Raw genomic sequence first — 21,953 nt, forward strand, 5'->3', positions numbered from 1 at the left:
CCAATGCATAATGGTTGTAGAATCATCCTTTTCTTAAGTACCTGCTTTGAAGATTAACTTGGATTGATAATTCCATCTACCGTTTGCCTAACGACTCTCTGAGGCTCATTAGAGACCATAGATTGACATACACAACACTCTGAGTGTTCATGACACCATGCAATGAGAATGATCTTTGCTTTACTGTTTGACTATAGAAGCCATGAATTAAGTTCTTCCACCCACTCTTGCACTTAGAAGTAACCTGGAGGCTACTGTAGTAAACCAGTAGCACTAGAATGATTCAGGTAAACAGAAGGGTAAGAAGTCTTGCCATTCATATCTTGAGACACTGTTGTCTTTATAAGAAAAAATCTTGATGGACCTTATGTGTTCCTTTATTCCTATAATTTTTATCATATTCCAAGTAAATTCCATTGTGCTCATAAGCCCCTATAAGGCCCTGCAAATACAATCTCCCTTCCCTCTCCATAGGAAATTCACCTGTAACCTCCTGGGTATTCTTCGAACACATTTCTCATGTGCCCAACTTTTGGCCCTTGTGTTCACTGTTCCCTTGCCTGGAGCATCTTTCCCCCTTCTATATTCATGTGGTCTGCCCAGCCTCTCTCAGAGCTCTGTACAGGAGTCACTTTGTCACTGCAGCCTTCACCAACCTTTCATTTAAAATTTTTCCATATTTACTTCCCATTCCCTTCCCTGTCTTTGCTTTAGCACTTAACCACCCGATTCAACTTCATATTATTTGTTTTCATTTTTTATTTGTCTTTCTCCCTTCAGTAGAATATCAAGTCCACAAAGGCATGAGTTTTGTCTTATTTAGTTGTCTACTGGCTTCCCAGTGCCTAAAGCATTGCCTGGCAGTCAGTAGGTACTCACAAACTATTAAGTAAATGAATAACTGAATGAACACAATAGGATTTACTGAGCAAGTAATATATGTCATTTCCTATGCATGATAAATGATGCTTAAAGTAAAGAAAGAAGTAACCCAACAATTACAATAATGTTGGCAAGCTCTATGAAAAGGACCTAACATTTGTTTGAGAGCAAAAGAAGGGAACCTAACCCCACAGGCAAGGACACCGAGCTCTGATTTATGGAATGGATGCAGAAGAGAGGATCAGAAAGAAGCCCCTTATTGCAACAGGCAGTCAGAGGTGTTGGAAGCATGGCTTATGGGATGAACTACAACTATTACCAAAGCTTGGACTCTGAGAGGCCCTCAGAGAATGTTGAAGCAGAAGTATGAACCCATTAGCATTCTAGAAAGCATAGGCAGCAGTGTGTAGAAAGACTGAAGGACACTAAAAACAGAGTGGCCATGAGATGGCTGTCACATTAGCTAGGTGCAAGAGAGATGAGGGCTAGAACAAGGGCATAGCAATGCAGCTGGAGAAGAGAACTGGACCAGAGAGATATTCTTATGTATCTGAGGGGCTCAGAGCAGGAGTAAAGAATTGCTCTCAGGCCTGAGTTAACTGGTTTTGGGAAAGATGATCACCAACATGGGGGCTATCATATTTCCTTAACTTACTTGCTCACCATATGCTGAAAATTGTACATAATATTTAGAGCTGGACTCTAGCAGGGACAGGGGAAACGACAAGGAAAATCAAGTGCACTATATAATTCCTTACTAGTTTACAAGTTTCTGTCTGAACTTTAACCTATTTCTCTGTGGTCTTTTCTGGTTTGTGAAAACTGGTATAAAAGTCTACGTGACATTGGTAATTCACAGAGTTTTTCAGTGACTCATTTGATTTTTATCTTTTGAATAGAGTTATGTCCACTATACATAATTTTTTAATGCAAAGTTCATACATTTTACATCAACAGAAACTATATTGAGATGAGTATGTTTTAAGATTCAAATTATAGTGGAAATTTCTTAAAGAAATATAGCTTAATATGTTGAGTTCCATGTGTGCAGAATTTCTAATCTTGAATCATAGAAACTATCTTGAAAAATTAAAACTTTGAGTATTTCCATCTTAATTGGTTATATGCAAAGTACATGTAAATTATAAATTTGCCTGTCAAGAAAATGTCCAAGAATGGAGCACTTCATTGATTAATAAAAATGGACCAAAAAGATTATAGCTCTGTTTTGGAAAACTACTTGATCCCAAACTTATGGAATTATGGAGAAAAATAATGGACTTATTTTAGAAATTTTAAGCCACTAGAACTTTAATTTTCAGAATAATAAGAAGCATTAGTTTCATTAGTAAATAATGAATTGATGACATTCTTCATTAGTCATTGTGCCAGGCTAAAAGTATAAGTTCAAGAAAGATAAGATCAATTAATGAATGACTCTATAGTATTCGTCCATTGCTTTACAAGCTATGTATTTGTACCAGAAGCCACAAGACAAACATAGACATCTTACCCAACTAGTGGCAACATACTCTAATTTTAAAATCAGGTTTTGAGCAGGGAAACTTTAACTTATAAGCTTAAATTTAATTATCACAACGTCACAGATACATTGTAGTAGTATTCATCCAAAGAATACTTAAAACACATGTACATAAGTAAAATCTTGCTCATTAAAATAACTGGGGTATATATATGTGTGTGTGTGTGTGTGTGTGTGTGTATCTTTGCCTTACATTCGACTCCCAGTTTGCTTCTGGAAATGGATGACATTCTCCTTGGTTTAATAGCATTTTTTGTGCTATTGAGCTCAAAGAAGTATATACACAGTTTTGGTAACAGAGAATGTATTCTTGGCAGCAGAATTGTGACTATAAGACATATAGTCACAATTCAAAATTTATGTTAATTATTAAAAATTGCTTTTATTTTTTTCTAGTTTACCAAAAATAACACTAGTTTTCTAGAAGTGAAGGGAATGAGTATGTTTTCTTTACAATTATCCATACACCTTCTTGAGCTTTATTTACCTCCATTAAAAGTATTTCTTAATCCAAAAAATATATATACAACTAATGTAATTTTATGAATTTAATAGCTATGATCAGTTTTTATAAATCTCTGATTTGATGTGATCATGTACTAGAAACCAAAATAGAAAATACCAGATATGTTAGCCTCTAGTTAAAATATTTGATGTAAAATTTGCTCTTATTTTCATTTTAAATAGTCCATTCCAGGGTTATATATCCATGTAATGAAATATCCAGTTTTAGGGAATAATATTTTTTCAAGTGGCAAAGTTAGGTTTACAATGGGAAAGAAACCTTTGTGAATTGAACATACACATTCTCAGTCTAAACATTGCATTAATGTGCTCCTTGTTATATGATTTCCTTTCTAACATCAACATTTTGAGAAGTGAAATGCTCTAGAGACACTTGAGAAAATGGAATCCTAGACAATGATAAGACCCATGTCTTGTCTTCATTCTCAGATCTCCTATCATCACGGCTTCCAAACTCTGCCTTTTACTCAGCATTAACATTTACTTCCCAAACAATTTACCCAAGTGAGGAAATGATTAAACATGTTTATGTGCTAAGGGGAAGGAACTGGTGGAGAAGGGGAGGCTCTGATACGGATGCAGGGGTAATTGATTGAAAAAGATCCCAGAGGACAGAGGCCAAGGATGGATTCCAGAGCCTACCACATGAATTGGCTTTGCATAGGAGGGAATCTTCTTTCTCTGATACCGGAGAAGGGTCCACACAGACTGGGGTTGATGAGAGACATGATGTCAAGGGAATTTACACCTGAAGTCTCTATTTTCTCTGTAAATCTAAAACAGAGAATTTTAAATAAAAGAAGTAAGATGGGTGGGGAGAGTGACCACAGATATGTAGATAGCAAGCTCATTAAAACTTTAGTTGGTTGAGGATATCAAATATGAATAGGTAAAGATGGTATTGCAGTGTACTTGCAATAACCTAAAGTTGATTAGAGGAGGAAATTATTATTCTTGTAGGATTTCAGAAGATCTATGAGGAACAGATTCACCCAGTGTTCCTGAACATTGTGTATTTTTAATTTAAAAAAAACGATGCTTGACCAGTTCTTCCTCTAATGACCACCTTAGTGTTTTTCCTAATGTTACTGAGTATGAATATAAGATGCTGATTAACTGAAATGTCATTGAAAATAAGCTAGCCATTCAAGTGTATTCAGCAAGAGCTTTTACATGAAATGATAATGTTTATAACTTCACTAAACCACACAAAAATTAAATATGTTTTTGAAAGAACTACAAGTACTTAATATTTTTTATTTTAAAATAGATATAAAAAGTCAGAAATGTAGCTAGATCTCTTTGTGTTCTTTTCCACTCTCCCAAAGCCATGCCCTGCTCTAAATAAAGCCAACAGAATCCCAACACTGATTTTGTGGTTTAAAAACTGCTAAATCTCAAAACTGTCACATTTACATTTTCTGTGTAAATATTCTCATTCATCTCACTAAACACTGTATCCTCCCACCCCTGTAATAGTCTAAGCACCAGCTGGCAGCATCTTTTGTTCCCTTTTCAGGTACAGACTGGGTGCCATAGTTGACCTTGGCCTCCCCTAGTTTGTAAACAAGTTTTTGTACAGGTCAATTGACCACATTTCCTCTGAGGAAGAAGAGAACAAAGCATGTTTCTTTGTAAGCTATTTAATTATTTCCTTTGCAAATCTGCTTACTGAAATTTCGCAGATGCAGAATTCATGTAATGTCCATTTGTTGGGGAACTGCATTGCATTTTAACTGCTTCTAGTAAAAATACCTCCTGCCCTCTAAGTGAGATTGATATGATAGATCTGCAAGTGTTTGAAGAAACAGAGACACTGGAACAACAAATGTTCTTTTTATTTCTAGAAGAACAATCAGAACCCTATTGCATGTGCTGAATGTTCTTCAAAAAAGAATAAAACACCCATTCTGTACTTCCAACTGAAAATTTTCCTTGAGCATCAATGTGTTTCAGTATAGAAATGAGGACCTTAAATAGGACAGAGTTAATTAGTCATGTAAGCTTGAAGGGCCACAATGTTATGTTAATTGAATTGTATTTCTTTTTCAGGGTCCTCTGGGGCCTGCAGGACAAAAGGTAGAGTATACAACAATGCTGTGAAAGTGGTGATACTCCTATTGCCTGATGGCCAGCAAGAGAGGTGAATGGAATTAGCTACTGTAGGCCATGCGGAAGCAGTCTGGTTTGTTCATTCTGCTTTCTAAAAATATATTTTTACAAAGTAGCATTAGATTTCTAATCAACTCCATTGTAGAAAATTCTGAAAATCCAAAGCAGACTCTTTTTAAGTTCTGCTGAACGTGTATGCATTGAATTTTTAATTCAAATACTGGCAAAACAATGTGACAAAACTTAAAATGCAAAAGATCATATGACATTGCAAATCGAATGCATGGCCTTGCTCAAGTATGAAATAGCCAAAGGGCCACAGAACTGCCCAGGATGAAGGATGTGTTTGTTGCTGGGTTCACTGCATTGTAGGGGTCCATTAAGTGTCCTCCTTTGCCAAGGTAACCTGAAAAGTGACTTCCTAATTGTCATTTCATTGTTATCCACAGTCATTCAAATTGACCATTAAGTTCTCTTGGGAGAATCTAGGATTTCTAAAATTATACCTACCACAGTGGTAAATATGTCAGTAGCAGGAAGAAGGCTCTTTGCAAACAAAATAGAAGGAAGTCCCCATTCCCCACTAATCTCCCTCCCCTGCAGGGGAAAGAGGGGATAGTTAACCTGCAGAAAACTAAAGAAAACAATTTTATTATAACAGGTGGAAAAGTGATTATTCTTTATCTTTGGAATCCATCAAAGATAGAGGCTTTTTATCCCCCAAGCACTGGGCATGTGGCATCTGTTGAAACATAATCCTACAAACCAAGTAAAAGCCAATGAGTTGTGAGACAACTTGTGCATAGGAACACTGTGTCCCTCTCAATAATGTCTCTATTAAGCATGGTGTGAAATTGTAAAGCTACCCTAATCCACATTCGACCAGGATAAAATTACTGCTTCAGCCTTCGGGAAGTCCTTTAATGACCCACCCCATATAATCACTGAATGAAGGAAGAAATTTACCATCTTAATTTGTTTTGCATATAATTACTTTTATTTGGTAGACTGTGTTTTAGAACAGGTTTTGGTTGATTGTTACTATTAGGAAAAAAAAAAACTTCCCATTATTATTAAAGAAATTTAATATACATCTACTAAGAAGAAAATCTGTTTTCTAGTTCTAGACAAAGAATAAGCACATTGTATTTTAAAATGGTTTCTCCAGAGCTTAAAAGGGAGGTGTAAGGGAGGGAAATGACATCACTGTTTGCTCATGCTTCTGTGTCCACATAAATGACTTAGATTTTCTCAAGTAAAATTAGCTTTCCTACTCTCAGTACACCCCATCTACACCCATTCACCCACACTCACCCCAGTGTGTGTGTGTGTCCTTGTGTGTGCTCTGACCTTAAAATGTTTTGTGTGGAAGTTATTTTTTTCACACTCGTGACACTTTTTTAGTCCACTCCAAAGACATTCAGATTTGGGTGACTTAAACATACTACCAGAGAGTCTAGGGGGAAAATACTCCAAATATAAAAATCTTGATTACAACATGTGTCCCTTATTTAGTTGTAGAATAAACAGTTGTTATTTTAATACCTTTTTATGTTATTTACATTCATGAAATTCAAGAGTTACTGCTACTGCAAGGCTTTTTCCAGATGGAACAAAGGCTATTTCTTTCTTAACAACAGAATTTAGAGCCATATAACTTTCTGATAAATATTGAGTCTCAATTCATGATATGAAATTCTTGAAAATCATATTAGGGTTAAGTGGATATTCGGAAACAAGGTTAAACTTTAACTCTAGTTTCTGAGAAAGCTTAAAGAATCTGCCTATGTTATTATATATTTGAAGACAGTGGATAAGATCTGAGAAACATAATCTTTTAATTTTTTGTACATAAGTTCTGTGATGTTTTACTAAGTAAAGTTATGATTGCCATAACTAACACAATATAAATTTAGAATTGAGATACTTAATTTAATCATGTATCTCCTTAGGGTTCCATTGGAGCACCTGGAATCCCAGGGATGAATGGACAAAAGGTGAGTTCTTTCGAATATTGAATTTCATTTCTAATTTGGAGAGCATTCAAGTCACAAAATTATCTTAGTGAGTGATGTTAATAATAAGTTTATATGCTTATAAAAGTATTACATATACTTCTGAAATACAGGAAAAGTATGGTACAAATGATCAAATCTGTGTAATTTTTTAAAATGCACTAGTCAGAAACTGAAAAATTTCCAAGGTAAGTATTTGGATGTCATTTTGATCAGTTATATATGTATGATACAGCTGTATCTTTCTCATAAATATAAATGTTGTAGGGAAATGCCAAATTTAACCTTCATCCTGAAGAACAAAATGTACCCTAGTTTATTCTAGTCATGGTTAAACTAGGTATTGTTTCTGGGTTAACGAAACTTATTCTTACAGAGGGAACTTATAAATATCCTGAATTCAAAAGGAAGCTTTTGGGCTGGGGTGATAGCTCAGCTGGTAGAGTGCTTGCCTCGCAAGCACAAGGCCTTGAGTTTGATCCCCAGTACCACCAAAAAAAAAAAAAAAAAAAAAGGAAGCTTTTTCCACTGTTGAACAAAATTAGGGTTAAATACACTTGCCATACTCATATTAACACTTTTGCTGTACTGTTAATAACGAGAGGAAAAAATAAAAACAGAAACTCACAACTCCACATACACATATTTCCGTGCCTCAGCATATTTATTCCTTCCCCACATTTACTGGTGGGACAAATGATCCAGCATCATCCCATGGGTAAGTCTGATACTCTGTGCTCCCCAGCAGTCCTGACTGGCTCTGCAATCTGGAACCTCTACAGAGACCAGGAAAGCCATGGTGAGAGCTGACAAAGCCCATGGCCGGGCTAGTCCACCAGGACTCCGGATGCTGAGCTAGGGACTTTCCTGCCTTCCTCAGAGATCTGAGCCTGGCCTTTAGAAATCCTGTGACTCATCTGCTTTTCTTCCCAGAATATTTTAAATCCATGTGCTCTGAAATTTTAAGGAGACCAACCTTTGCAGAGAGATAAGACTCCCCACAAGCCTTTCCATCTTCTCTCCATCTTGTCTTCTCTATCAGAACCTGTAAAGTGGCTAAAAGCATGAGTCTGCCACTTAGAGGCTAGGTGAATTTGATCAAGTCCTTAAAGTCTCTGGCCTCAGTTTCTCCTCTGTTACAGTAAGACAGTAGCAGTTCCTGCCCAATAAGGTCAATGTGAGGAACAGACATGAAGCCCTTACATTAGTGTCTGCTATTACTAATAAAATTTCCCTTCATTTCATTTTAGTGAAATCCTGGAAATTTGATTAATCTATGTTTCAAAAGAAACTCTCTTTTGGAATTACTCACTTCCCAAGTGAAATTAATGTTCCTGACCAAGGCTTATGGCACCCTTAGGCCATAAACCAAGCACTGCAACATTCATCTACAGCTAACTATCCATGCCGAGCTCCATTTTCCACTTCGTAAAATGCATGTCCCTTTGCTTCACAAATCCTGGTAAGGACAGAAGATTAACTTTCTGTTTAGAGCATTGCAGATCATGGAGGGAAACATAAGCAGAATTTGTAAGTATGTTCATTTTAGGGTAGATTTGAAAATTACATAACTCGAAATGTGAAAACATTGGTGAAACCCAAAACTTGTGTGCCTAAGGTTAATGTTTTGCTTTGTCTTCTTTGTTTCTTTTCTTTTTCGAACAATCATGAAAATTTATAGAAACCTTTAACCTGAAACAAAACAACTTTAAAGCTGTCACATATACTCTTTTGAAGACTGCGTATTCTTTATTTTTCCAAGGAAATATGCAATTTCCTTAGCAAGAGAAAGGAATGTGACATTTTCTTGTCCTAGTCACCAAGTTTAAATTATATTTCAAGGAACTAGACAGTTAATATTTGCAGTTTTATGTTTTGTTATACATCTTTGTGGCATTTTCAATGTGTTTTCTCTATAACCTAGAGAAACCAAATGATTTCACACTTTTATGAAGGTATCAGCAAAATATAGTTTGAGTTTGTTTTTAATGCTCCATCAACCTAGACTTACTTAAAACTTTGAATATGGAACTTCTGGTCATCCTAGTTATTTCTGAACATTGGAATAGCTGGTATGTTGTCTTTAGGAAAATAAGGCCCCAAACATGATTCTCCTTCACTGAGATGGCCCATCATTTAGACAGTAAAGACAAGATTGGCAGGACTGTGATAGTTCTATAGCTGGGACTCATGGGCTACATCTTGAACTTCTAGAAATGCTTTTCTAAAACAGAGCTTATAATGACATAATAATTTTTAAAAAGCACTCAGTGTCCTTAAACTGTCTTGAGAAAACATTTCTTTCCCATTATAGATTCACTTTTTCTGAAGAAGTACTTTTGATGCCCAGAAAATCATTTCCAGATAATGGTTAAAAGAGGAGATCATTTTCTAAGCCATCAGAAATAAGGCAAATAACAACCAGGAAATAAAAAGTGTTTTCTCTTTTGTTTTCTACAAGACATTTATCAATCATTCATATTGACAAAATTGGTCATTAACCTTGACCACTAATTTGATGGTAATTTTTTTTTTACATTTATTTTCCTCTTTAGTCACCTTGTTTGCTAATCTGAATATTGATATTTTGTAATGGTCTTCTAATTCTTTAGATTGTGCTGGGGAAAAAAAGACTTACAAAGCAATAACCCACCACTAAACTGTAATCAAGTTCCTTCTAACATCACAACCCACACCTGTGAAAAGCAGGAGGCTGTGAGGTTCAGAGGGAAGAATGTGGTCTCCCAGCAAAGAGAGGGTGCTTCAAGTCCTTGCCTGGGCAAGTTATAGAAACTGTTTCATACTCCAGTATAAAATGTAGAGACCTTGTGTTAACTTGACGAGGTGTCTAAAGTGAACCAGATATAAGAGGTGCTCAATACATTTTGAAAAGCATCAATAGTAGAATCATCATGCTCTAAGAGTCTCAGCAACTCTTGAGGATCACATGGAGGATCACAAATTCCAGGACAGTGTGAGCAACTTAATGAGACCCTATCTCAAAATAAAATTTTAGAAAGTGTGTGGGGATGTAGCTCAGTGGTAGAGTGTCCTTGGGTTCTGTCCCCAGTACAATGGTCGTGAGGGGGTGGGGTGCGGGGGGAAGAAGGTTGCTGCTTGTTCTATGGCTAGTTGTATTGGACACAAAAATAATTTTTGGCTGAGGGTGTAGCTCAGTGGTATAGAATTTTCCTAAGCATGCAGAAGGCCTTGGGTTCAATCCCCAGTACAGGGATGGGAGGGAAGTTTAAGCTGGGCATGGTGGTACCTGCCTGTAATCCTAAAGACTTAGGAGGCTGAGGCAGGAAGATCGCAAGTTCCAGGCCAGCCTTAGCAACTTAAGCTCTAAGGAACTTAGACCATGTCTCAAAATAAAAAATAAAAAGGACTGGAAAAGTAGCCCAGTGGTAAAGCTACATCCCAAGCCCTTTTTATTATTTTTGTAATTCTCACGGTTAAAGGTATATCAACATTTTATTTGTGTTCACAATTCATCCCCCTTACACAAGCACACACACACACACACACACACACACAAATGCACACATGGCAAGATTTATATCAGAATAATTTAAACCCTTCAGATAACACTGGATAAGTGTGGACTATTTCAAATGATTTTATGGCATTTACAGGTAAATGGATAGAATTGGAGAATATCATGCTAAGTGAAATAAGCCAATCCCCCAAAACCAAAGGCTGAATACTTTCCATGATAAGTGGATGATGATACATAATGGGGGTGGGAGGTAAGAGAAGAATGGAGGAACTTTAGATTATGTAAAGGGAAATGAGAGGGGGTGGGGGCTGGGGATATGAAAGATGGAGGCATGAGACAGACATCATTACCCTATGTACATGTATGACTACACGAATGGTATAAATCTACATCATGTACAACCGTAGAAATGGAAAGTTGTACCCCATTTTTGTACAATTGAATCAAAATGCACTCTGTAAAACTAAAAATAAAAAATAAATAAAATGGCTTTATGATAGAACCATTTTTTATTTATTTATTTATTTATTTTTATTTTAGATAGAGCCACTTTTAAACTAAAGATTCCTTTGGCAGAATTTACAGAATTTTCTACAATTTTTTTGGTATATTTACTTATCAATTCTTTGTGTTATTTACAACCTTGAAGTCGTCATTATGACCGTTTATTTCAGCACTGTGCACATGCCATGCAAAGTGAGCGCTAGCGACAGATAAACAATGTGTACCAAGTCCAGCTTATGCTCCTCTGATTTCACACCCTCTTCTCCTTTTATAGAGAGAAAAAAAATGATAATAATGTCAAAGATCTTCCGGATTAAAAAAATATATATTTTGCCTATGCAGACTAGAATTTTTTGAGGCCTGGGTCATAAGGGATTCTTTCCAAAGCAAAATGATAAGTCTCATATGATCCTGTTTCAGAACTTATTGTTATTTTTAAAACTTCAAAATATATATAAATTAAAAATTGATATAAGTGTCTCACCAGTGAATCTATCCCAGCTAGCTATGTGATTTTTAAGTAACATTAAATTTTAATTAGTTTATAGTTGTGGTATTTGGAATTCCTTTCATCTCTTACACATGAGTCTCCCCGCTCTTCCCTGACATTAATCTTCACAGGATACATCTAATGGCATTTTTATTGTAAGAATATTTAGAGAGACGATAAATTGAGCCTTTCAGACTTCTAAAGGTCAAGCCGTTGATTCAATCTCCACCATGAGCTGTATGGTGAACCCTATATTTTTTATTCCTGATTCATTTGCCGTAACCACTAAACCTAATAGTTTTTTTTTTTTTTTTTTTTTTTTTCCTTTGCTACCTTGACTCCATCATCTTAAGAGCCTGAATTAAATTCCTGGAGGATTTCAATGTGTTGTAGGTCTGTTTGCCATCTGGCTAGTTAACCTAAAATTTTCCTGTAGCACAATTTACACAGAGATCTATTACTCCATATATTTCTGACTTTCTGATGTTAGACAATAAGAGAAGATATTTAGAGTAAAAGAACTGACTGATTTCTGATTCCAGATGAGTTAATGGTTCAGGGAAAGAATCTTACAATAATTCAGTTCTGTGGGTTATAGGTGGGAATTGGATTATATTTATTGAATTTCCTGCCTTCTAAAATCAGCAATTATGTAGATTAGGGTTCTGAGACTACAGGACTGCTCTTCTGCTAGTACCTAAAGTAATAGGAAACATCCTTTTTTCTTAACACCATCATTTTTCCTTTTACAGAGCATTTCATAAAATCAAATCACTTCATCCCTAAGTATGAGCTGGGTGTTCTCAAACTTGCTCTACTCTCCAAGTGATTTTGCACTCCATTTTACTTGTTTCAGTGGAACAAAAGATAGTTCTGTTCTTTAAGTAATAAATTTTAAGTTCCTTTAGAAGGAAATAAAAAGTTAATTGGAAGAAGCTTTTTAATGCTGGCTTGAAATAAATCAATTATGGTAATATTTTCCTTCAAACCATTTCCCCCTCAGTTCACTTCTGCGTATTCCAATGAAACTAAGTTATCATTCTAGTAACTGAAAATATTGAGAGAGAGAATAAAGATCAGAAGAATTGGGGTTGGGGAAAGGAATATAAGGAGTGAAGTTCCTCACAGGCATTGCAGGACAAAGAAGCCACCAAAAGGAAGTATTTGAATGAATCACATCATGAAATCAATTTATTTGCCATTTTAATTTAAAAGATACATTTTTATAGAAAAGAGTACAGAAATACTCACTGGATCTGAGTAAATTGCATACATAATTTGGAAAGCTTTCCCCCCCTAGATTTCCCTTATGTGTATCCATTGGTTCACAAATTGATTTCTTCAGAAATTGATTCAACAATGATTTATTCAACCTTTACAGAGTACCAGGCATCAACTGAGTACTGAAGTTAAAGCTGTGTCCACTGTCATGGAATTTCCAGCTGACTTTGAGAATTAAAGTCTGTCAAGTCATAGCAAGGGAAAGAAAAACTGGTACTATATTGTAGTACATGGAAATTAAATTATAGATAACCTTGGTCTTAGAATTCTGTTCTAAAACACTATCGTACTGATCACTGCTGGGTTTTTGAATTCATCCTGGAAAACCTTTTCTCCAAATGTGCACCACTAAAATGTTAAATAATATAAGCCACAAAACCAGTTTTTGTATCTTTAGATCTAATCTCTAATATTGATTAAGATTTTGGAATTTTTATTAAAAATAAAACTGTATTGAGATAGTTTATTGTGATAATTATAACAGATTAACATCTACCAGGTTTCATTTATTTGACCCCTTGTCACATTGCTAAGGGGCCAACTATTATGTAACTGTAAAACAGCATTGCTGGGCACAGTGATGCTCACCTATAATCCCAGCCAACTCGGGAGGCTGAGGCAGGAGGTTCACAAATTTGAGACCAGCCTTGGCAAATTAGCGAGACCCTGTCTCAAAATAAAAACATCTAAAGGACTAGACATGTAGCTCCATGATAAAACTACCCTGGGTTCAATCCCCAGTACCCAGAACAAAACAAACAAAACACAGCATTGGTGAGGTTAATTTGTGACGCTGTCCAGTGGAGTCAATTTGGTGTGGGAGACAAACGAATAGTGAGGCTCTTGAATTCTGAACGGTTTATTGTAGATTCAGGAAACCCGGGAACTGGAACCTCGAATCTGGAACCTGGCACTCAAGGAGAGCCGGTTTATATCCCCTCCAGGAGGTGAAGGGTAGGGATGATGCCAATTATGCAAAGATTAGGCAAGGAGCCAGCTGCCCAGTCATGGTAAAGGTCAAAACGAGCAGGCACATCTGGAGCACTCGAGAACACATGTGCATGCGTGGACTTAATTGAATACGGCCAATGACAAATCACCTGAGTGTGCTTATGTTAATTAATCTCCTCACTGCCTATGTGACCAAAACAACTTCTGGCTGGCTGCCAGGCGCCATCTTGGCATAGTCCGCATGGCATAGCCCCCAACAAATTTGTAAGGAATAAAATTTGTTTCAGAATTCTCTTCTGTTTTCTTTGCCCAATGCAGAAAACAGACGTTGAATAAAATAATTACTAGCCAAGCATGGTGGCACACACCTGTAATCCCAGGGAATCGGGGAGGCTAAGGCAGGAGGATCACAAGTTCAACGCCAGCCTCAGCAACTTAGGAAGACCTTGTCTGAAAATAAAAAAATAAAAATGGGGATATGACTCTGTGGTTAAGCACCCCTGAAACCAAAAAATAAATAATTACTAAAATTCATTCAATACTTCTTAGCTGCCAGACACTGTTTCAAGGGTTCTGTGCATACTAACTCAGTAGTTCACAGCAATCCTATGGAGCAAATACTGTGATTATCTCCATTTTGTTAATGAGAAAATAGAGATACAAAAAAGCAAATATTTTCTGTCCAGGATCACCCAGGTGTTAATGGTAGAATAGCCTTCAAAACCAACCATTCTACTTCTGCTGCATAATAGTAGTTAAGAATGTGGATTTTTAAATTCACATTGATTGGTACAACTATCATGTTTTCTTATTTTATATTAACACAACTATTATGTTACATTATTGATATAACTTATGTTATTTTACATTTTTAGACATTTGTAATTCTTAAATATTGGTAGATTTTTAAAAAGCATGATGAAGGTCTGGATTACTAAATTATTGTGAATGTAAAAATCCCAGCATGCATGCATGCTCAATGCTGATTAGTATCCCTACTCCAAATTTGTATGACCTTGGATAAAGTGCCTTCTCTGAACCTTAGTTTCTTCATTTGTCAAATAGAGATTATAATATTTACCTTAGAGTTTAATCAGAAAAAATAATGGAAGTAAATGTAATTGTAAATGTAATAAATGTAATTCTCTATTAAAAGATGAGAACTTTCCTTTCTGCATTGGAGACCTTAATACCTCCATGACACAATCCTCCTGGTGTGCAAGTATTAGTGAAGTATTATTTCATTCTGCTCTCCACTGACCTTTAGAATTTTTCCAGGTAAACAAAGCCATTTAAAACTTCCATTATTAATTAAGCACATTCTCTTTGCAAATGAAAAAATACACATCATTCAAACTATACATAGTGGGAATGGGGTAGGACGATAGGGAGTTCATCAGTGGGATCCATGTGCACCACTGTCTGACCATCAAATGTCACAAGTGTACTCAAAACAGTTCCTCTTATTTATGTAAATTTTACCCAAATTAACTCAATTTGTCTGTTTCTGAGGCCCCCCACCAATCTCTTAGCTACCTCCCTGCATTTCAGTTCCATTCTTCAAATTGTATTGTATACTTGTCTGTCTACATTAGCAATATAGAAAGTTAAAATTAAGTGTAAGCCAGAAGATTTCTTTGTTAAATAGTTCATACTGTTGTAATATTATTGATACAACTATGATATTTTCTGATTTTACATTTTTAGACATTTGTAATTCTACATTGGTAGTTTTTTAAAGAGCATAATGAAAATTTGGTTACTCATTTTAATTTAGTTATCACTCTAATCAATTTAAAACCCATTTCAACAAATTATCTGAAATAGCATATTTGTATTAAGTTTCTGGCTCATGTACCTGTCTACTTTTGTACTCATCATATTACCAATGTGGACAGAGATTCTAATTTGGGAAAGGGAGTTTGCTGATTAGATAAACAAGACCAAACTCCCCATACAGGGACGGCAGTTCTCTGATGCATATCCAACTCTAAACTGTCCAGGCTAAAGGTTTTCTGTTTTTCCTTTCACAATGTTACAAAGCCTCCTTCACCTCCAGGAAAGGAAAAAGAAGGAGATTCAGGCATTGTGTGTGCAAGTTGGAGCTAAAAACTGTTGGACTGCTCCTCATAGAAGTTGAACTGCCAGGATGGACTGGGAGGGAGGTAGCGGGAGAGAGGACAAGTCGGTGAAATGACTGTGTGCTCTGGGATGTGATGGCTTCCCAAGAACACCACATAGTCTTGAACTCACAAGATGCTTGGGCAGGGTGAGCTCTTTGAAGCAATGAGTTAAGAATTAACTGACCAGCCTGGTGTGGTGGCACATGCTTATAATCCCAGCGGCTCTGGAGACTGAGACAGGAGGATGGAGAAAAAAAGCCAGCCCAGCAATGGCGAGGCACTAAGCAACTCAGTGAGAGCCTGTCTTTAAATAAAATGCAAAAAAATAGGGCTGGGGATGTGGCTCAGTGGTTGAGTGCCCCTGAGTTCAATTACCCTCCCTGCCCCCAAAAAAGAACTGACTGACCCAACTGAGTTGATCTGGGGCAAACTAGAGTGGACACAGTTCATGCAGAGACAAGAACTTGAGCAGTGGGGCTGGAAGAACAGATTGTGGGCATCCAAGGCCTGTGAAATTGGCTCCAAAGCCAAATTTATTCAGATTTCTGAAGAATAAGGAAACACCAGGTAACATCTTTAGTCCAACAATAATAGATAATGTTAATTATTATTATATATCTTTCTCCATTAGGGCTAAGGGAAAACAAACATTGAATCAAGCCCTGCATACTTTACAGAAGACAAATTGAGCCCCATAGAAGTACAAACCATTTGCCCTGTACCATGGGAAGTAAAAATTGTGGGGTGCTTCCTAGAGCTATTTTTCTATTTGATTCTGAAACTAAGCAGAAAAGAAAAATGATAAAATTGAGTGTGTTTTAGACAGAAGCAGCTCAAATAGAAGAAACACAAGTCAGGGAATGATACAACCTGGGTTCTAATCTCACACCTGCCTCTTTGCAGCTTTTGTCCCTGGGAGAGTTCCTTGCCCTCTCTGAATGTGTTTTTCTATCAAAAATGGCCTGACCAGGTGTGTGGTGCACACCTGTAATCCCAGTGGCTCAGGAGGCTGAGGCTGGAGGATCACATGTTCAAAACCATCCTCAGCAAAATTGAGGCGCTAAGCAACTCAGTGAGACTCTGTCTCTAAATAAAATACAAAATAGGGCTGGGGATGTGGCTCAGTGGTCAAGTGCTCCTGAGTTTAATCCCTGGTACCTCTCCCAACCCCCCAAAAAATTATTGGCCTGGTTCCCTTCAACTAAACTATTTCACTGTATTCTAAGTGCTTTGACTTAGGGGAAAGCAGATGTTAGGGTGAGTTCATGAGGTAAATGGTGATGCTTAGGGACTTATAGATGACATGATAAAAGCCCTAGCTACTGCTTCACCAACCTTCACCTGAGGGAAGAAAGAGATGAAATGAGGGATAAAAACCAAGTGTATGTAAATGTTAGACCAAATTGTTGGAGTCTTTTTTTTTTGGCAGTGGGTTGGGTGGGGGTTGATGGGGATTTAACTCTACCACTGAGCTACATCCCTAGCCCTCTTTGCTTTTTATTTTCAGATGGGGTCTCACTGAGTTGCTTAGGTGTTGGAGTCTTCAGTACTCTAAGGTGACCGACCACTCTTCCCCTAACAGAGTTTGCAGGGCTTAGGGTCTTTCTTGGCAGCTACCAAAGTTCTCATCCCTGGCACTGTCCTGTCCTTCAACACGCCCCCTCCCTGCTCCCTCTGTGACCGCACTGTCATTCTTACCTTCTGTTTTTCAGTCCTCACATCACAGACTAACCTGGGCATGACTTGTAAAGGAACAGCTGCTGGTCATCATCTCTCCCACCTTTCCTGGGTCCCCTCTTTGCCCACCAAAGTGTACTTTGCTAGAGCTGAGACCAACAGCCATCTCTTGCCATGATAGTTATTTTCTGATTTCCTAGTAGGGCAGCCTGGCCATCTTGGTGTCTCAGCCAGCCTCATGTGTACTGAGCTCATTCGTGTCTCCTGTGTTCATTCATTCTTCCAGCATCTGTGTACTCAGCAATAGTGTTAAGTATGGTTTCTAGGCACCAAGAAAGAGTAGTGAGCAAAAGCCATGTTTAAGCAGCTCATAATCCAGTGACGGGACAGAGTAGGGGTAGAAAGTAGGGTTGTCAGATAAATGCAGGATGCCCAAATCTAAATGTGAATATTAGATAAACAACCCAGAATTTTGAATATAACTATGTCCCTTTTGGCATGAACTTCATTAAGAAATTATTTATTACTTATCTGAAATTCAAATTTAACTGAATGTCCTGTATTTTTATTTGCCAAACCGGGCAGTCCTAGTGGGGGAGACAGTAAAGAAACAAAAATTATGTTTTAGGTGACAATTGGTACAGTAGAGAAAGTGAAGCCATGGGCATTGGAGTGTATGGCAGTGGTGGTCACAGGAGGTAAAAGGGAGGGAGGCATTCTGTCATAAGGGGACAACTGAATCAAAGCCAAGGGAAGGGAGACAGGAATCCCTTAGATATCTGAGGGGGAAACATTAAAGATCTGACAGAGAAGTTCAAAGGCTGTAGCCAGGCTGCTAAGCCTGTTAGTGCAAGCGGGTCAGTGTGACTAGAATGAGTACAGGAAGAGGTGGAAGGGAAAATCAGAGAAGCAGGAGCGGCCTGGGGGGCATTGTAAGGATTTGGGCTTTTATTCTGAGTGAGATGGTATAGAGTTGGAGAGAACGGAGTGAAAGAGCAATATATCTAACTTGCTTTTGATACAATATTGAGGGTGGGTAGGTGATAAGGAGCTCAGAAGATCCCTAGAATCAACCTAAGCCCTGACAGCCTCTAAGCAGAGGTGACTGTGGCTAGCCTGTATCACACACAAGGTATCCTACCCCTCATCCTCCAGTAACTACACTGGCCTGAGCCAGAACTTTCCTCTGCTTCTCTGGACCCCACACAAGTACTGCCCTGGCTTGTGGTGGGTTTTAACTCCATATACCATGTAATCTCCATTCTGTAGTCTCAATGCGTGTTGATTTGCTTTACTACTGAGTGTGTTCTTTCTCTGCTTTGAAAGACTTTGGTTCATCACGTCTGCTAATTATTAAAGAATTTTGTAATTTAAATCAGTGCTTAAGAGAAATATAATAACTTAGGTCTCAAATATAAATTTCCTATGTCCTTATATATTTTCTGTTAGCCATTTGGAAGGACAGTAAAAAGAAGCAGGTAATACTGATTTTAATAATAAATCTTATTTAACTCACTATATATTCAAAATTCTCATTTGAATGTCATGAATTAATGTTTCAAAATGAATAATATTCGCATTATTACCAAGATACTTTACATTTTTTCCCTACTAAATCTTCAATGTCGTCTTTTAACGTCACATCTCAATTAGGACTAGTCACATTTCCACTGCTTAGCAGCCGCATATGGCCATATGAACCATCTTGAACATATTGAACAGCACAGATTTTGAGTCTGCTCATTTGAGAGATTCAGCTCTTATGAGGGTCTTTGTGGCATAGGACATAGGATTAGCAGTTCTAGACCGAAAGAGAAGTGGAGAAACTATTCAGGAGCCCACAGGATCAAATAATGTGGGATTTGATATTTCTCTGTTTAGACTCTAAATACTGTGGGACTATGCATTTTAAAATTAATATCTATACCCAACAAGTAGCCAGTTATTAATTTATGGTTACTCCATTTATTTTCATATTGTGAGAATCTAATGTGGACCATTCTGACTTCATCATCATAGTGTGGCTCAGTTTTTGGGTTTTTCACTCTGATTTGTCCTACTTTGTGTTATTTAGAAGTAGGTTGAACAGATACAAAGGTTTTTTTGTTTTGTTTTGTTTTTTTTTTTTTAACTATATTGTCCCCAGAGAACATTTGCTTCTCACTGAGTGCAGTGTGAAAAAAACGTAGAGAAAAACTGTAATGAAGAATGAACAGCGTACAAACAGAACTTCAACAATTACTTATGCACTCAACACACAAAATGATAAATAGTGCACCTGGCCAGCCCACACAGACTTAGTAAAGAACAGTGGAGCTGCTCCACAGGATCATTAGTGTAAACTGAATATCTCTTCCATCAGAGTTCTTAAGTTGGGGGTGTAATTATCCTTGGAGTTTACAGAAGTGTGCAGGGGTACAAAAAGACAAAGAATTTGGGAATAGGATTCTTATATTTTGTTTGTCTACTACATTTGTGTAGAGCTTGAGGTTAAGTATTTTGACCATATACCTCCTGTCTTCACCCAAGTTCATGTTGTACTCATCTGCCATTAGAGGACTAGAATAGAAAACTAAACTCAACCAAAATATGTACTGTGTCTAGTTATAAGAAGAGAGGGAGAATTTGGATAAATATGAATGGAGAGCTGGACACCATTTTCCTGACTCTGCCCTGAAAGATTTTTCTGGAAGTTGCGCTTGGAACCTCATTGTATTCAAAGAACCCTCCTGTACTCGGTGATATTTATCTAATTGTTGTCAAAAGCTCTGAGGCTCTGAAGCCTATAACGCCTGTCCCTTCCTCCTTCCCCTTTCCCCCTTCTCTTCCCTTCCTGTCCAGTCCCATGGCTGCTTGCAGAAGAAGAATGGCTGTAAGCTGGTCTTGCTCACCAGTGAAGCCAGGGAAACCCTTCTGTGGGCTGAGTCACTGTCAGGAAGAAAGGCCCAGTGCACCCAGACTTTCAGGGAGTTATCAGTGACCAACACTGCCCATTTTTAGTCTTTATTTTATTTCACACACTCATCACCATCATCAGCTCCAGGGGCAGAACAACCTGTGTCTGCTGCCTGCCACATTGTGTTCTGCGTCGCCCTTTCCATCCAATACCCAGCCCGTGATCCTTGAAGTTGTTTTCCTCTTCTGTTTGGATGAATATTTTCTGAAAACGCAATACTAAAAAGAAACAATTCTATTTAAAATTACATTATGCTAAAAATGTAAAGCTCAACTCATCTTAAATTCCCACCGAAAGAATGGAAAGGTATTGTGATTGAAGTGATGGTGAGTGATATTACTGCTGAATGACCTGTTTCCCTTTAGCACTCAGTCTCTGTGAGAAAACCGCATTCCTTTCTGTCGTTAAGTGCTCTTTCAAGTTGCCCTTGAATAGCAGTACCTAAGATAATTGCAAAAGCCTTAAGCGATGTTTTATGTTAGAATTCTAAAGAGTATTTGGTTTATATATATAAAAATAAAAACAGTCAACCATCTTTTTTAAAAGTCAGTCCAACTTACTTTCAGCTTAAATATGGTCATTTGGGAGTAATATACTGGGAGTAGCCTTAAAACTTAAAGTATGCTGGAGAGAGCCCCATCCATCTACCTGTGGGTAAGACGTTGCTTGCTTTTCTTTGTTACCATTGATTGAATGTTTTCAGTGTTTGTAAATTTGGAAGGCATTCAGAATAAGATGGATAGGTTGTTCAACAAACACAAGACTAGCTACACACATGCTACCTCATTCCTGTTTTTGAACCTTTCTAATACGTGTATGTTTCTGTTATATGTTTATGTTTTACTATTATAGTATAATATCATTAGAACTTTATTTGAAGTGGACTCATAATTTTGTCTTCATATTGGAACAAATTAATGCACTATATGACATAGTTCATTCCTCATTAAGACTATGTTTTGATTTTTATTTACTATACCTCTTTGTGAAATGCAAGAAAACTTTGTTCCAAAAGGAAAAAAAAACCATGAACTCAATTAGATGTCTCCTTCAGTTATTATGTATATATCTGTTTGTCTCATTCAAAAATAAGCTTTGAGCATAGTCACCTGTCATGTCTGTCTCATCTTTTATAGCCCATGAAACACTGAGCCCACAGTAGAATAACACTGGATTTTCACTAGCTCTTAGGGGAATGAATTCATGAAGGGTGGCATAGCTTAGCTTTGGTCCTCAGAGTTGAACAGCACTTCAGCTGGAACATTCCTTTCACACTACCTGGGAGATGATAGAATGTTCCAAGGCCCCCTAATCTAACTTGGATGTATTTTTCTTGCTATTATTTATTGAAGGTAAAAATACTATGAGTCATTGCTGTTTCTTATCATCTTCCTT

General features: G+C 37.2%; 1 protein-coding gene and 1 long non-coding RNA gene across 6 annotated transcripts in view; one reads left to right on the forward strand and one right to left on the reverse strand.

The window, feature by feature from the left end:
- COL25A1 (collagen type XXV alpha 1 chain) overlaps positions 1-21,953 on the forward strand; it is a 453,979-nt gene that overhangs the window by 349,088 nt on the left and 82,938 nt on the right. The window contains exons 11-12 of the mRNA XM_079153601.1: positions 5,003-5,029; positions 7,015-7,059. Coding sequence (XP_079009727.1) covers positions 5,003-5,029; positions 7,015-7,059 — 72 coding nt within the window. The remainder of the gene's footprint in view (positions 1-5,002; positions 5,030-7,014; positions 7,060-21,953) is intronic.
- Positions 13,924-21,953, reverse strand: part of LOC306669557 — a 137,207-nt gene continuing 129,177 nt past the window's right edge. For all 5 annotated transcript variants that reach the window (XR_013766150.1, XR_013766151.1, XR_013766152.1 and 2 more), the window contains 2 exons: positions 19,189-20,776; positions 13,924-16,470 (listed from right to left, as the gene is read on the reverse strand). This is a non-coding gene — a long non-coding RNA (uncharacterized lncRNA). The remainder of the gene's footprint in view (positions 16,471-19,188; positions 20,777-21,953) is intronic.

This window comes from Sciurus vulgaris, assembly GCF_902686455.1.
Source record: "Sciurus vulgaris genome assembly, chromosome: 9".
Lineage (NCBI taxonomy): Eukaryota > Metazoa > Chordata > Mammalia > Rodentia > Sciuridae > Sciurus > Sciurus vulgaris.